Raw genomic sequence first — 17,460 nt, 5'->3', positions numbered from 1 at the left:
AAGAAAGTAGAGACAGTCCTTCTGAATTAAGTTGTTTTAAGTTTGCTCCAATCAGTTCAGTAGAAGTAGAAAACGTTCTATCTGACAGGCGGCTCATTATGACAGTTGACAATTTAAAAAATCATCTTGTGACATGTAACCAACAAAAGTGAGTACCGTATGGGATAGTTTATTAAGTATTTGTTTATTTTTTGTCTGTTTCCATGAACAGTAAGTGCCTATTTCACAGTCCGTTTTTACTATTTTATTGCCTATATGCCTGCCTACTTTAACCAAAATAAATGCCCAAACATCCGGGCTCTAGTCATTATATTTGTACACCCTATTTAAATCTCACATATTTTTCCACGCATGAAATCCGATCGCTCCGAAGGCAAGCGAGTGACTAACCCAAACACACCTTGGCGTAACTAAATGGTTTCGCCTGACTCAGGCGCACATCTCGGCGACTTTCAGGACTAAATAATCGTACTGTAGGTATCGATGTCGTCTCACCTTCTCCGGAGGCAGAGGTTCACCATTTCCGTTTCCATTTTCGCTGGAGCTGTTGTCCTGGCGCACTACTCTGAGCTCAGCGGATTCGCCGGCGCCGAACACGGCGAACCAGAACGTGAAGCAAAGAAATTGCTCCTCCACCGCGCTGATGGGGGGCGAGATGAGGCGAGCCGTGTTGCTGCCCACGTTCTGGTTGAATAGATCGAAATACACGTACCCCTCTGAAAACAGATGCTGCGTGTCAGCAAAATTTCCAACACAGGCTTGTCGAAAAATGTGTTAATGGTAGACCACGTTTTTAGGTTTGAGGCAATTGGCATGGATGAATATATAATAGGATGCGTCCTACAAAAACATGGACAAGTCCGTAACAGACCACATGACCTAATACATGTTTGGACGATGATGATAATGATGATGAAGATGATGATGATGACTAAATGTTTATTTAGAGCCACCTTATGGAGAACAGAAGATTATTCTCGCAAGAAGGCGCATCTACATTCTAGATAGGCCTATTATTTCTTTCCCAATATATTTTTCACAATATATTTTTCATCCAAAAAGTAAACATCAAAGCTCATTATTCTTTTCCTATTTACAGAGTTTCGAATATTTAAATTGCACTTTTTAAAATAAATAGATATTTTTATCAAAACAGAAGTGACAAGTTATTGAAAGAATTGAACTTTGAATATTCACTATTGAAAATGAGTTTATATTGAACTATATGAAATACATTTCGGCCCTGCTGTTTCTACTTTTGTTCATTTAGGAATGTTTGTAGTTTTTTATTGTCTCCATGTATTACTCTCTCTAATGCCAGATTGAATAAATTAATTATGAATTGATGTTGTTTTTCATGTGAACGTTGTATGTACACGTCTATAAATATAAAGAAATAAATGGAAATTATAGTAATACAATAAATCACGGTAAATTAAATTTATTTACACTGACTACTTGCGTCACGAGTTTAAACACATTACTATCAATGACTGTAAATATTTTAAGTCTTTCAATAAAAAAATGTTTAGTTCTTTCTGATATAACAAGTTTTTCTTCTTTCCTAATGAAATGCTCGCTACCTAATCCTTCTATTACAGCACTGGTATCCAAGCACCTAGCTTTGGTTTGTTTTGGCATGTTTGCTGAACAACAGACCTGAACTGTGTACACCGCACTGTACTACGTACATACCTACGTTGTTGCGGTTTTCTTGGAACCTCTAAGTAATCAGACGCAGGACTAGTTATAACTCTATCATCTGTACACAATATGGCCTAAAATAGAAACACAAGTAACTTTTTCCAGCCCTCAATATTAGAAGTAGTAATGCGGGGGTTTTCCAGGTCAAGAAAACTCTAACGCTATTGACGACAACTTCTTCCTATCCTTGAAATGCATTATACTGAATTCTAATGTACACTGACGCAACCCGACGCTTAAGATAAGACTTGGTTTTTCTGAACCGACGCATGTGACGTGCGAAATGCGAGGCCCGCCTCGCACAAATCCGGACTACACGAGAGATAGTGAGTGGTTTCTGTGGCTGCGAGGTGCGCAGACCTCGCATCTTGCATTTATAGAAACCACTCACTATCTCTCGTGTAGTCCGGATTTGTGCGAGATGGGCCTCGCACCTCGCACGTCGCATGCGTCGGTTCAGAAAAACCAAGGCTATACCTGGTGCACCGAAGGTCTTGTCAGGCAGGTTGGCGGGTCGCCTGGAGACTGTGGCCAGACGCCACGAAGCACTGGATTTCTCTTGTGTCGTGTCGTTATACCAATCGCACGTGTCCCTTTCGAATCGGCATTCACCAACTCGAACAAATGCTCCTGATGGCATAGCTGCAAAAGTAACGGAACAGATATACATTTCTACAACACATAACAATAAAAGTTATACGTTATTAATATTCTTCCTTATTATTATTTGTATGAGTTCTGTTCTTTTTATGTCTGAAAAATTGTGGTATATTGACTTATTGTGTCTATGTTCACATTTGTTTTGTCCACCAGAAATCTAATATTTTCAATACACTTTGTCCTTCACAGATGTCTGTAGTTTAAAAAGCTTGAACTGTGGAAGACATCTGAAATATCAATATAGAACTTGTTGTGCAAGAACACCTATAAAGTGAATTTGAACTTTGGGCTGCAAAGACAACTGCAGTCTCAATCGAGACTATGCATTGTACGTCTCTGCTTGTAACCGATTCTCGCTAATTCGCATAAATACTCCTGAAGCATAGCTGCAAAACTAACCTAGTACACGGGATGAGTAAGTAATTATGAGTCTCGTTTACGATTCATTTCTATAGTGAATTTTCAACAAAATATATCATACGAACATTGCACCTATCATTAAATTGTAAAAATTAATTCGTCGTAATGTGAACCAGGCTTGCAATTCGTTTGCGTCGTAATACAAATACTGGGGTCTGCACTAAGGAGAGTGGTTTGAAACACGATGAGGGGAGTAGGATAGATCATATCTTTTGACATCAGCTGTCGATGGTTAGGCCTAACATCTTAATTTAACAATCTTACAATGGGAGGTGAGAAATCCCTTCAGAAACCAGGAGACGTACGGTATGTATTACTATTAACATGATGGTCCCACTCTTACTTTTGTCTTGCAGTAGCAGCGCACTTACATGAATATTTCCCTAGACTATGGATCGGCAGGTGTGGTCCACCAATTTGGCTCTCCAGGTCATCAGATCCAACCTCTTCAAATCTTGCATTTGTGTGTGGATGAACGACCTTGTGTACCAAACGAAAGTACAAGCAAGAGAACATCTACTTGCCTGTATTTTGAACGCTGCTGCGCTCATCAGCCTTGCTGAGCTACGAAATTCTGTGCGCATGAAGAGCATTCGTATGGCCAAGTATGTTGAAATGGAAAAATAAGTATTGAATAATCTGTTTTAAAATTGAAGTATGCTTATTTTCTGTGTAACACAGTATGTTTTTGTCAGCAATCCTAAGACTGTATTATTTAATAATAATTCTGTGTATTTTTAATTGCTTCCCATTAATTCTGCTCTCGACCGCATCTACTTTTTTAAGAATCGAGCAGCTGTAGATCCCTAAATTTAATATTAATAATAGGGCGAATGTTTATATGATGTATTTGTTCAAAATGACAGAGAACGTATTCATTAAAGTGCTGGTAACACTTTCAGAATCATTCTGTATAAAAATTTCTGCAACACATTAAGAAAGTTATTTGTTGATTAGGGCCTACATCTTTCGTTCTTGTTACTTGTTTGTATGGCTCCTGCTTTATTTACTAGATCCGCAAGCACTGTGGTACATTAGATTAATGCGCTTATTTTCCCTCAGGAAATTTTGGGGTTAGGATAACCGGCCTGTGGTCAGTGTGTCAAATGTAGGACGTGGAAACAAGTACATGTAACATGGATGTTTCACGATGATTATACAAGGCGGTTTTTAATTGAAAACCAAGCGGGAAAAATTCATGTCCACTTTCGGTGCAAAAGCAGCCGGTGCTGCCATTTAGTGGCTTCGCGTGAATACTACACGTGCCTGAAACACGAAACGGAAGAACGATCCCAGTCGTGAGAAATGACGCTTTGAAAGTCGGCCACCAAGAGGAAAAATGCTTCACGTCCACATAAAACCGGGATTACCTCAGTACCACATACGTCACATGAAGCATTCTTCTAGTTTTGTCTTGAATAAAATTGTTTGCTCTACCAAAGATAATAGAAATGTAACAGAGTAAATTTGTATTATTTGACACAACTTTGCATATTTTTAACCCTAGAATGTGAGATGGAAACTGACGGAAGAGGATTTGTATTTTCTCAACTCTGAAGTGATAAAAATAATCATAAAAGAATCAATTTTATACTCGTAGAAATTTCAGGTTTTTGCACATTCTTTCAGCTTTGTTTCCCATGTATCGGTTATAAATCTACATTTCAAAATAGTTGTTTTATATCCTACTTATATACCACATACAGAAAGAAAAAATAATTTTATATAGAGTTTCTACACTTTCGTCTATCTGTATCACATATGTAGCTAGCAACATGCAGATATTAACGAACTAGTTGTATTTGAATGCATACCTCTTCTGCTCTCTCGGATATTACAATTACGGCTTCTGATACTCACTAGAACAAGCTCCTCCGAAGAAAGTAATATCATCAAAGCCGATGAATCCGTTTGCCCTACTGGATCCCCAAGTACCCTCGAATACGATTTGCTGTGGACATGAAAGAGAGGAAAATATATTTGCTTATAAATTTCTCTTATAACAATTTGCTCACAAATTTCACCTTCATAATAATTTACTCCTTTATTGAAACTTATTTTCTGCTTGTACAAAAATTAATAATCTTAAAACCAGTAACTTTGTTATTTAAATTACACATTGATAAATGAAGGGTTCAGAGCCATAGCGGGCCAAGCGCCATTTATTAAAAACGGAGAAAGAAAGGGTTAAATTTAAATAAATACCCTAATTTAATGAAGATTGACATATCATTTAATTTTAATGTGCACACTTTGTTACTTGGTATATGTTTAGTTAAATTATGGTAAGCACTTAATTTTAACTCTTGTTTTCTCCGTTTTTAATAAATGGCACTTGGCCCACTATGGCTCTGAACCCTTAAAATACGGGTGTGAGGCGTGGTCACTTGCAAAAGGATGAACATAAATTGAAAATTTCAGAACTGAAAATTTTAAGGAAAATATTTGGCTCTGTACAGGGCACATTAAATCACGAATGTGGAATTTGACAGAATAAGAAAATGTATACATTACACAAGGAACCAGATGTTGAGACAAACATCAAGAGCAGGAACTTAAAATGGATCGATCTTAAGATAAGAGCTACTTCTAGTCGTAGAATTGACGATTCACAGAAGAATTTCCAAGAAGAAGCGACCTTTGAAGTGACCACAGCTCAGATAGATGGAAAATATAATTACAATGGGATTTACAGGCACCAGGATACAACTCTTGGCAAACCATCTGTGCAGATATTCCGATGGTGCAGTGTGGTTATTTAAGCAGCGAATACTCTGAAAAGCCTATATGACTATTAAAGCTGTAATAATAATAATAATAATAATAATAATAATAATAATAATAATAATAATACTTACTTACTCACTTACTTACTGGCTTTTATGGAACCCGGAGGTTCATTGCCGCCCTCACATAAGCCCGCCATTGGTCCCTATCCTGGCAAGATTAATCCAGTGTCTACCATCATATCCCACCTCCCTCAAATCCATTTTAATATTATCTTCCCATCTACATCTCGGCCTCCCCAAAGGTCTTTTTCCCTCCGGCCTCCCAACTAACACTACATGCATTTCTGGATTCGCCCATACGTGCTACATGTCCTGCCCATCTCAAACGTCTGGATTTAATGTTCCTAATTATGTCAGGTGAAGTATACAATGCGTGCAGCTCTGCGTTGTGTAACTTTCTCCATTCTCCTGTAATTTCATTCCTCTTAGCCCAAATATTTTCCTAAGAACGTTATTCTCAAACACCCTTAATCTCTGTTCCTCTCTCAAAGTGAGAGTCCAAGTTTCACAACCATACAGAACAACCGGTAATATAACTGTTTTATAAATTCTAACTTTCAGATTTTTTGATAGCAGAGCTTTTGTCTTCTAGTCTGCTGTCAATAATAATAATAATAATAATAATAATAATAATAATAATAATAATAATAATAATAATAATAATAATAATAAAGAATATTGTGATAAATAAAATAATTTGGTTTAATTGGATATAACAATGGAGTGAACTGGGAGATTTATAGAAATTTTCGCGTGGGAGCATTTGCACATAATAGTGCGACAATATAGAAATCTCTGACATTCCACATTTTCAGTTTTTTGTCAGGTACTTGTGATGTTAGAGTATTTTTTATGATAGGAGCTTTGTCTAACACAGGGAAAGATTTCGAATTTATTATTCAATATTTTCCAAGCCCTCAGTCACCTGCCTAGTTTCAACGTCTACTTGGAGGACTTAGCGTAGAACCGTTTTCAGAACATGGGCGGGGTGATAGTAGGAGGAAGAAGAATAAATCACATACGATTTGTTGAAGATATGGCGTTGTTAGCAGAAGAGGAGATGATATTAAGGAATGTGCCACTGGAGCTAAACGTCAGCTGTGAGCAATATGAGATGAAGATAAATGCAAACAAGACGAAGAGCATGATTATCGGAAGAAAAATGAAAGGGGTAAACATGCGAATTAGAAATAAGAAGGTAGAACAACTGGACAGCTCAAAATACTTGGGATGTTCTGTGATGCCAGGAAATCAAAAAGGATGATAGTAATGGCAAAAGAAGGTTTTGATTAAAAAAAGTCTTCTGTGAATCTCTGGGAAAAGAACTAAGTAAGAGAATAGTGAAGTGCTTTATGTATAGTGTGGCATGTGGGACAGAAACATGGACGTTAAGACGAAGTGAAGAGAAACGATTAGAAAAATTTGAAATATGGTCATGGAGACGTATCGAGCGTGTGAAATGGACAGACAGAATAAGAAAAGAAGCTGAGCTGGGAGTGGGTTGAAGAAAGAATAATGCTCAATCTGATCAGGAAAAAAAAAATAAATTTCCTGGTTACTGACTGAGGAGAATCTACCAAGCTGAATGATGCACTGGAAGGAATAGTGAACGAGAGAAAAGTTCGGAGTTGAGTTTAGATGACTAAGTATGATTGGTTTTGCAGTAACAGACCTGCCCTCATGCAGGGAACTATGAATGAATACATTCTTATAAATAATTATTATTTGGTATTTGAAATATTCTATACTGATAATGATAATAGTATTAATAATAATAATAATAAAAGTTAATGTGTGAAACAAAATATTTCAATATTTATTTGTGAATGTCGATATAAAATTTAAGTCAATCAGCTCCGTGTTACTTTTACCAAAACTGGATTGGTAATGATTTTAATAATTTCTGATGCACGGTATCACAGTTGATAGGCCCAAATTAATATACATGTAAAATTATATGTAGCGTCACTGCCAGAATTAGAATGGAAGTTATTTCTCAAAGTTGAATTAAACTTACATTATTTATTAATTTATAATATTACAGTACACAGGAATCTTTAGTTTCTTATTACCACCACTTTCACCCTCAGACAATGGAGCATTAAAGAGTCCGTATTTTCTTTTTACACAAATATTATTTTCAAGTTAAGTAAACAGAATTGAAGGTTTTTTGCTTGAGATATGTATTCAGCAAACCGAATAAAATGCGAAATATTAAATACAATAGAAAAGAACAAGAGATACAGAGTAAATAGGTAGGAAGGAAAACAGAATGTATATTATGCAATTCTAGGTTTTCAGGTAAAATAAAAGAGTAGTGGAACGGAGAAAAATTCTCTCCAGCACCGGGATTTGAACTCGGATTTTCAGCTCTACTTGCTGATGCTTTACCCACTAAGCCACACCGGATTCCCATCCCGGTGTCGGATTGAATCGTCTCAGTTTAAGTTCCACCTCTTGGGTTCCCTCTAGTGGCCTGCCCTCTGCACTACGTCATAGATATCTATGAACTGAGGACAATGTCCACATATGTGCTGAGGTGCACTTGTTATCAGTGACTGATTGGCCGGGATCCAACGGAATAAGCGCCGTCTTAAATCACAAAGTGATTTACGCATATCATATATATTATTTAATGTACCGAAGTACATATGATGTTTCCATGCAGATATTCTGCGTCATCGTACGATGAAAGAGTAGTGGAACGGAGAAAAATTCTCTCTGGCACCGGGATTTGTACCTGGGTTTTCAGCTCTACCTGCTGATGCTTTATCAGGTAAAACGCCCTGTGAATTTATACAAGTTATATTGTTATACATTTTAGTTTTCAGACATGGGTTCTTTTTTGTTACATTTTACATAAGGCGGTTCTATCAGGAATGCTGGAATCGTGTATTTTCCTGAAAATATGGAAATAAATTTTGACAGAGATATACAACTTTTTTATATTCTTCATACAAACAGATATGTAAAAATGATAACGTCTTGCGAAACATAAACCCCGCTTCGTAACGAGAGTGATAACTACATTGTCGAATCCTATATCGTGTTCGTGACTTTTTGGATTAAAACTTACGTATGGGTTGTGATTTAGAGATGTAATTTGTTGGTATCAACTCACCATGTGCTCGGTGCTCTCGGCGATGAAAGCCTGAGCGTATCTCCACTCGGGACCCTGGTGATTGTAGAGTCTCCAGATGGGTGTCATTACCGCGTTACCATTCTTCTCAATGGACTTGATGAACACTGTCAGGGATCCGAGACTTGGACCAGTGTTGTCGATAAACGGCTCGTTCAGAACGAACCTATATAAATAGCAATAACATAATTTACTTCTTATTCGTCTTTTGAACAACTGCAGTTCGTTACTGGCAAAGCATAGAATTCGAGTAAAAAGTAATATATTTGGAGAATTTTCGTATTTAGTGCAAAATATTGTCAACAAAACAGAAGTTTTTTAATGAAATAAAGAGAATGCAAAATAAAGGAAAAGACGAATGCGAGGTGTTGAGAAATTCTACCAAAAATGACAATGCGTTGATGGATTTGTGGTAGTAAAAGGATGTGCAGAGACTGGCTTCTTGGTATAGTGAGGGTCACATAAGAACAGTTCCTAAACAGCAAATATTGCCGTCTTGTCAGTGTTGCCAACTGTTACCAGATATCACACGATCCTACGTACTAAATGACTTATTTACAGTACTTGCCGTACTTTATGTTGGAAAGTTATTCTAAATAATTCAATAATTTGTAACATATATTCGTAGGCAAACTATACGAGAAAGGGATCAACATGTCAAGTATTTTGTCTAGCAATACGAAATTCATTGGTTTGACTAAACAATTGACTCACGACACCTAATCTAAAAATGTATTTTGTTTGACCACATGAAATTTTTAGTAGTAACTCCGAAAACTTACCTGACTATAGTCTTGAATTATAACTACAACGCAACACATATAGGGTAAACTAGAGTCTGTTGGACAGTCGGGGATGTTGGACACTCTGTACTTTAACGTGTTATCTCGCCACTTGTGGGCACCACATTCTGCTAGAAGTTAATGAAGGAAGTAGCCCCACTCGTGGCTACTTCCGTCATTGACTTCTAGCAGAATGTGGTGTCCACAAGTGGCGAGATAACACGTTAAAGTACAGAGTGTCCAACATCCCCGACTGTCCAACAGACCCTAGTTTACCCTATAACTATTATGTATTAATATTAATACTGATATTAACTAATTATTAATATGTTCAAATTTCTCTAACTTCCAGTAACAGGCTCAGATATCTAGTACAATTTCAATTTCATGGAACTCCAGTACCCACAAATATTATCGATATTTGTCTCAGCTGCCAATATACCAGTTGCAAAATCACTACCATTTGTAGTATTTGTCAGTTGGCGAAAGAAAATTCAACCTGCAAACTAGAAAATCACCACAATCCACTAGTATATGTAGTAATGGGGGGAAAAATGGTTAGGTTTCACTCTTAGGGTATGAAGTGAGCTGACCCAGACTATAGGGGTGGACAGAGGGGCAATGAGTACAGTATTCCGTGACGGAGAGTTGTTATTTCTTAGCACCGGCATGCAAAGCCGTATTCATTGTTGTACTTTCAGTAACTATTATGTAGCCTTGTATGAAATAATACCAGTATTTGTGACTATAACTATTTTCTGAATTGATAGCAAAGTTTCTTACCTATTGATGTGCATGCGATGAAAGATGCTTTACTTAAAAGAAAACTTCTTGAAAAAGTTGTCCTATAAACATTAAGCTGTTATTACCATTACATGTGTACGCCTGAAAACTAGTTTTACTTAGTACGTCGCCGTTCGAAAAGTGACACGGGGAAAATAGCAGCCTGCTCTGTGGTAATTCAACGCATCATCTTTGGGAAAAAAATCTCGCGACTTACATTACTGATATATTTTATTGGCGCACCTTATAATTGCTGGAATAGCAGATCGTCTCCTCTAATACATATTTCGTATAAATTTTGAAAATATTTCTAGATACGTTAAATTTCGCATTTATGGATAGAATTGAACCCTAGGCACTTGATCCATTCCATTCAATTTATGAATATTATTTACAACGTTTTAAAGATGTTTTCGATTTTATAGATATTATTCAAATATTTAAATTTCAATATTGAATTGAAATACATTTCAATTTATGATATAGTACTGTGACATCCACAGCTTGTAGCTATATTTTGTCATCATAGCGTTGGCAAGTTTACCTTGAAATAGAAGCGAGTCAAGTTTAACTTTCATGTCCATGTTATCTGATAATGCCACCAATAACATACCTAAAGTTAATTAATTTTGGTTCATGATTTCAGAAAAATTGCTAGGGACCTTTGAACCATTCTGCATAAAAAATAGCAATATTATTTTACATTTTTAGATATTCTGTAGATGATCAAAAGTCAATAACATATACATTATTAATTTATATTCCAAATGCTTAACAAAGATTTATATACAGCGTGATGCATGAGGATTTATCGCCACTTACGGAGCTTATTTCCTAATATATTTTGAGCAAAAAAATGTCATATAAACATGTGTCCTAATCTCAATATTTTCAGAGTTATTTGAAGTTGTTAGTAAAATACCTTTTTTTATTTAGTTTTGAGGGTTAAAAATATTACAAATAGAGAATAAATTATTCACAAGTCTCATTTCTTTAATTGGCTGGTGTTCTCAAACCGAATATAACTTGTTACTCGCTTTGTACAGATTTTGTTTTTCAATTTTTTAACTAAAAATTACATCACTCTTACGCATTTATCACAATTGTTACAGATCATACAACTTTCGGAACTTGGTTCTTTACATTTCAGTTATGCATCTTAATGGATAGTCTTCAAGAATTTACAAGAGTGGCGTGATTTGTAAGAATTGTTGTGATGAATGAGTAAAAAAATATAATTTTGTAGTTAAAAATCGAAAAAAAAATCTGTACGAAGCAACTATGGAATTCACAACACATTTTTAGCTTCAGAATACCAGCTAATTAAGGAAATGATACTCCTGAATAGTTCATTCTTTATCTGTAATATTATTTTACCCTCAAAAGTAAAGAATAATGGGATTTTACAAAAAAAAAAAAAACTTCAAATTAGGGTAACTCTGAAAATATTGGGATTAAGACAAATGTTTATATGCTATATTTTGCTCAGAATGTCTTCGGAAATAAGCTCCGTAAGTGGCGGAAAATCCTCATGAATCAGCCTGTATATATGATTTTGATTGGGTAATTGTATTACCCCATGATCATAGCGAGCTGTGAAAATCCTTGATAGCAAGAGTAAGAGAGTTAAGGATAGAAAATTAAGGAGGCGTATTTCATAGGAGACCAAGGCTCAGCAGGGACTATAGCGCCGAATGGAAGGATTATTAAGCGTCAATGATATTGCTGATGGTGAATGAGAAAAGATGAAACATTTCGAACGCATGTACTATGTAGAGTGTGCCAGTTGTTAAGAAGAGAAAAATAATTCGGACATTGCCTAAAAACTGATAATACAGTGAAGTCTTGTTTGTGTTAATTTAAGTGAACAAAGTTCTTTTTTTAATGGATTATTTAACGACAGTATATCAACTACTGAATAATTTAGGGTTGATGAAATCGGTGATAAGGAGATGATATTTGGCTAGATGAAGCCTAGGATCCGCCATCACTAGCCTGACATTCGTCTAAATCGTGGAAAACTTAAAAAAACCGAAACAGGTATTACTCGACCAAGGCCAATGGATTCCTGCAACCCGGAGTCGTGGCGCTACTGTTCCTGGGTTCGTAATACCGCATCGCGATAGTTCACATCACGCCCACGGCTCCACTCGCCTCCGTCGAGTAATAATCACTTCAACATATATTCGAATACACGCCGGAGCGCAACCACGGAACAGCAAGAAATTGCTCTTCACCGTAAGCCACGCCGGTGACTCAAATTTATAATAACGGAATTTTAAATTTAGATACCGGTATTTAATTTAGTTACGCCGTTGTGGCTGTTTGGACAGCGTGTTCGCTTCTCAATCAAGCATTCCGTGGTTAGACATTCGGCGTGGCCAATATCCATGGAACTTGGTGTTTCTCATTTGACCTGTAAACTCTGAGCAGTGACGCTACGCCGCGCTGACCATACGCCCGTTGAGACCCACAATTTGTGCCTGTCAAATAGGTCCATAGCAATATTCTCCCCTCTATAGCGTTTTAGATTGTAAGTTTGTAGGAACGAAAGTGTTTAAACAGAAAGAAGGAAGAACCGAAAAGAGAGAGAGAGGAAGAGAGATAAAGAAAGGTAGAGAGAAAGAGAGATAGGAAGAGAAAGAGAGAAAGGTAGAGAGAAATAGGGAGAAAGGAGAGAAAGAGAGGGACAGGAAGAGACAAAGAGAAAATATATGGAGAGAGAAAGTAAGAGAAAGGGACAGAGAAAGAGAAGGAAAGCACAGTCTAGTATATACAGTCACGAAGCTCAATATGTAATAAATATGCATCCATAGATAGTTGCTAACCACTAGGATCGCCACTATCGCCTCATTACAGACAATGCGAAATAGTACATGCACAGTCTATTCTTCCTAGCAACCTCATCAACTCAAGCTTCGTGACTGTATATATTAGACTGTGGGGAAGGATAGAAAGAAAGAGGGAGATAAAGAGAGTGAAAGAGAGACACAGAGAGCTAAAGAGTGGTAGAGAGCGAAAAGAGTGAGATAGAAACGAAAGAGAACGAGAGACCAGGAAGGAAGGAAGAAAAGAAAAGAAAGATGAGAGGGAAGGATAGAGGAACAGTGAGAGTAAGGGAGAACGAGAGAGAAAGAAAATGTGATTCAGATATCAAAGGTAGTAACTAATTTTTTGTAGCTTCCACTGATCCCTTCCAGATCACCTACAAGTTCTACGTATCCCATTATGCGTTTTGAATCTCGTATGAGAATTACGGGAACAATAGATTTCCTTTCATTTTGGTAAAATTTCTACATACTTGTTTCACTGGAAATCGCTAAAAAATTAAATGAGCTAGCTGAGATATGAAGTATATATTTCAGCGAAACATGTATAGAGAAAAGTAATTAGAATTCGTTTTAATAACCACTCCGGAATAAGGGCCTAAAGTACATTTTTTTTACAAGTTGAGTTACGAATGTAATAAGGATCTGTAGCTGTCGATGAATGTGTTTGCTTCACACTAGATGGCAGTTACTTTTTCAGTGGAAAATATTTGCATTTAAATATATGCTAACGTGGAATCTGCAGTAGCAATATTGAGTCTGGAAAGTTGTCTGTATCTAAATGTGATCTATAATCCTAGATAAAAAGGCAAAGAAACGTAACTATGGAAAAAGGAGTAAAAAAGGCTGCAAAAAAAGCAGCCTGAGCGGCTGAGTGGAATAAAGGTCTTTGGTTATGTTACAACAAGTTTTCTTTTATGATTTTAAAAATATTCTGTGAATAATTTCTCACACTTCCTTTTTATTATTTGTGCATTACTTATTTAATTATTTATTTACATTGTAAATACAAGGTGATTCATGAGGATTTACCGTCCTTTACAAAACTTATTTCTGAAGACATTTGGAGCAAAGAATGTCATATAAACATACTTCTTATTCTCAGTATTTTCAAAGTTACATTAATTTAAAGTTGTCTTAAAATACATTTTTTTTTTAGTTTGAAGATAAAATAGTAATACAAATAGAGAATGAACCATTCAGAAGTAACATTTCTTTAATTGGCAAGTATTATGAAGCTAAAAATGTGGTGTGAACTCCTTAGTTACTTCGTACAGATATCTTTTTCTATTTTTAACTGGAAAATTACATTATTTTTACGCACTTAGCACAATTATTACAAATCCCACCAATTCCACCGACTTAATCATTTGCAGTTCAGTTTTTCATCCTAATTTACAGTCTTGGAGAGTTTAAAACACAATTTTAAAAAATGTCGCCGTCCGTTTGAGTACTCTTGGCCGCACGCTTGTGAACGGAACTCGTCGCTCTACATAACTGCATACGGCTATCTTTGATTTCCGTAGCGCTCGCGCTGGCTGCTGACTGCACGCTGACAAAAATCGCGAGTTCACAGCAATGTGTTGTAACAACGAAACGTAACTCTGTAAATATTGAGAATAGGACCTATGTTTATGATATTTTTTGCTCAGAATGTTTTCGCAAATAAGCTCCGTAAAGGACGGTAAATCCTCGTGAATTACCCTGTTGATCTACATATATACTCATTTAAACGTTTATTTACTCATTTGTGTAAAGTCTAGTATACGTAAAAGATTTCATGATGTTATTTCACTCAGCTGCTATTTCATTCTGTGCAAACTCATACGTTTTCTTACTCTTCGTAATTGATCGTTTGGCCTTACGAGTGATTTTCACTGATTTTCTGGATCATAATCGTTGTTTCCTTTCAACAGCACAGTGGGTTACCCGTATTTGTCGCACATTAGTGGTAGCATCTAATAGCGCGCTGGTCTTTCATGTGGTCCGGGTTCGATTCCAGGACTGGTTTTGATGAAATTTGTAGTAAACAAAGAAAACGTTGTATCAGGATATTTCGGTTTCCCTCTATCATTCCTCCAACGCACTCCACTTTCCCTCATTCTTCTTGTCATCTGCAATAGTTGCAAATAGGCTGGAATGAAGTCCTTGGGCTAATGAGGTATGTCTTGGATCTCTGAGGCTTATCAGTTATCAGTAGGGCTGAAGAAAAGTATTGATATCAGGGTATTAAATAATTTCTGTATAGGCCCTACATTGTTTACAAAATGCGTCCCGTTGCAGTGTCTTTACTGTCTGTAAGAAGCAGATAGAGTGAACATTCGACACTCCTCAATAGTAGACCTACTTAAGTGACGTGAGGTTTTATCAGAATGCCGAAACAAAAATCCAACAAAGAACAGATAATAAGACGAGTGAATTCAGAACATGGGGAAAAATGTGCTTAACTTAGCTGACAAAAATGATATTTCTTGTAAATTTAATATTTGTTCCGAGTTAATCAATTTGAAACACAAGTAATCCTGTAAATGTAAATTCTATTACGAGTTCATTCATACGGAGCGGACTGTACAAGCAGCCGCTACCGTAACCAGTCGTCCGTGCACAAGCATTTTGTGAACAAAGCGCTCTACGTACGATGCGGCGTAGCCTATAACTAATACTTTTTTACCCCTAGTTATCAGGCTACTCGTCCGAGTACGCGACCTTGTTCTTTCAGGGCCTAGGCAGAGTGGCCTAGAGTTACCTGTCAGCATCGCATATACAGGGTGGAAGTGAAATAGCTCAACAGATTTTCAGAAAGAATAGATGATGTTGTATGGTATATAACAAAAAAGCATAATACCATATTGGTGGACAATTAACAGTTTTCAGAAAAAAATGTTTTTTCCAAATGTTTAACACCCTCTTATTCGGTACGAGTAAGATCGTGATGTTTTTGTCCATATCAACAGATCTAATAAAGAATAATTTAATTCTCTGAACTGTTTTCTTGTAAATTTAATTTAAAAACCACTAATTTCATGCCACCATGTGAACAGATTGCAATTTATATTATGTGAATGAAATTGAAGAATTAATACAAAGTCAGGTGTTCAAATTTATGTAACTTTATTTACTCGTATATGAGCGCATATCAAACACGATCTTTTATAGTATTATATACAAGGTCTTTCATCAAACTGCCTTCCGTATGGCGTAATAAAATTCGTGTTTTAATTATCTATACAGAGATGGCTCCACTGTGTAGCAACATATTTCCAGCTGTAGTGTGAAGACAAAGGGGGGATTCGTAACAAGCTGTTTTTTTACGGTGATGGGTTGTTAGCCCTTCGCACAACCCCCAAGCTGGAGGACAACCCCTTGAGGGAGGTGGGATATGATGATAGAGACTGGATTAATCTTGCACAGGATAGGGACCAATGGCGGTCTTATGTGAGGGAGGCAATGAACCTCCGGGTTCCTTAAAAGCCATTTGTAAGTAAGTGTGAAGAAAAAAATTGCTAAATTAACATCGTTAAACCTGTATTTCGCTTATCGCAATTGGCATTACTGAATAACATCCAAATTCTTTATTGCAGCAATCGATATTCATCTATTTCAACTTCACAATTCTGAATAGAGTAAGTATTCATAAATATACAATTTCTAACATTTTGTGAGCGAATTTTAGAGATATATTATTTACCGTTTTATTTTTTTTCACGAAATAGTCCTAATAAATGTCACTCTAGGTCTGAGATTACTATAGATAATTTGTCGATATCATTTTTTAACTTCTTGTTATACAGTATAAGTACTCGTAATTACAAAGATTTTGTGTATAATATTAAACTTACCAGAACGACATACATCGAGGCATTGTTGATGGTTTGAGTTCTTGAGAAGTGAACCATGCTCGGCTGCCGGGACGTTGGACATTATTTCTTGCCAGCGCCATGAGGAAACCTGAAACATTGATGAGTGTTGGTTTTTTGGGAGATGCAGTCATTAACAGTTCAAAAATTACCTTTTACTCTCTGAAGTCCATCCGTATATTTATTTGATCTACAGCAGTGCCCCTTTTTTGCAGAAAGTGTGTAGTAGTAGTAGTAGTAGTAGTAGTAGTAGTAGTAGTAGTAGTAGTAGTAGTAGTAGTAGTAGTAGTAGTAGTAGTAGTAGTAGTAGTAATAATAATAACAATAATAATAATAGCAATAATAATAAATAAAAACAAATAATTTACTGTTTGCTTATAATGTGCTATATTATGGAAACAATACATAAAAGATTTAAAAAAAAAAATATTCAGCGAAGGTTTAAAAAAAATGAAAGTAAGAATTTATAAAACAGTTATACTATCGATTCTTCTGTAT

At 36.1% G+C, this 17,460-nt stretch overlaps 1 protein-coding gene across 1 annotated transcript in view; it reads right to left on the bottom strand.

Annotated features, from left to right (window-relative positions):
* The window catches only part of LOC138708042 (MAM and LDL-receptor class A domain-containing protein 1-like), a 297,684-nt gene that overhangs the window by 13,104 nt on the left and 267,120 nt on the right, over nucleotides 1-17,460 (bottom strand). Inside the window, exons 13-17 of the mRNA XM_069838155.1 lie at nucleotides 16,945-17,053; nucleotides 8,695-8,878; nucleotides 4,645-4,735; nucleotides 2,182-2,346; nucleotides 496-716 (exon numbers count right to left, since the gene is read on the bottom strand). Of these exons, the coding sequence (XP_069694256.1) occupies nucleotides 496-716; nucleotides 2,182-2,346; nucleotides 4,645-4,735; nucleotides 8,695-8,878; nucleotides 16,945-17,053 (770 nt within the window). The remainder of the gene's footprint in view (nucleotides 1-495; nucleotides 717-2,181; nucleotides 2,347-4,644; nucleotides 4,736-8,694; nucleotides 8,879-16,944; nucleotides 17,054-17,460) is intronic.

This window comes from Periplaneta americana, chromosome 10, assembly GCF_040183065.1.
Source record: "Periplaneta americana isolate PAMFEO1 chromosome 10, P.americana_PAMFEO1_priV1, whole genome shotgun sequence".
Classification (NCBI taxonomy): Eukaryota; Metazoa; Arthropoda; class Insecta; order Blattodea; family Blattidae; genus Periplaneta; species Periplaneta americana.
This window is presented reverse-complemented; position numbering and strand designations above follow the sequence as displayed.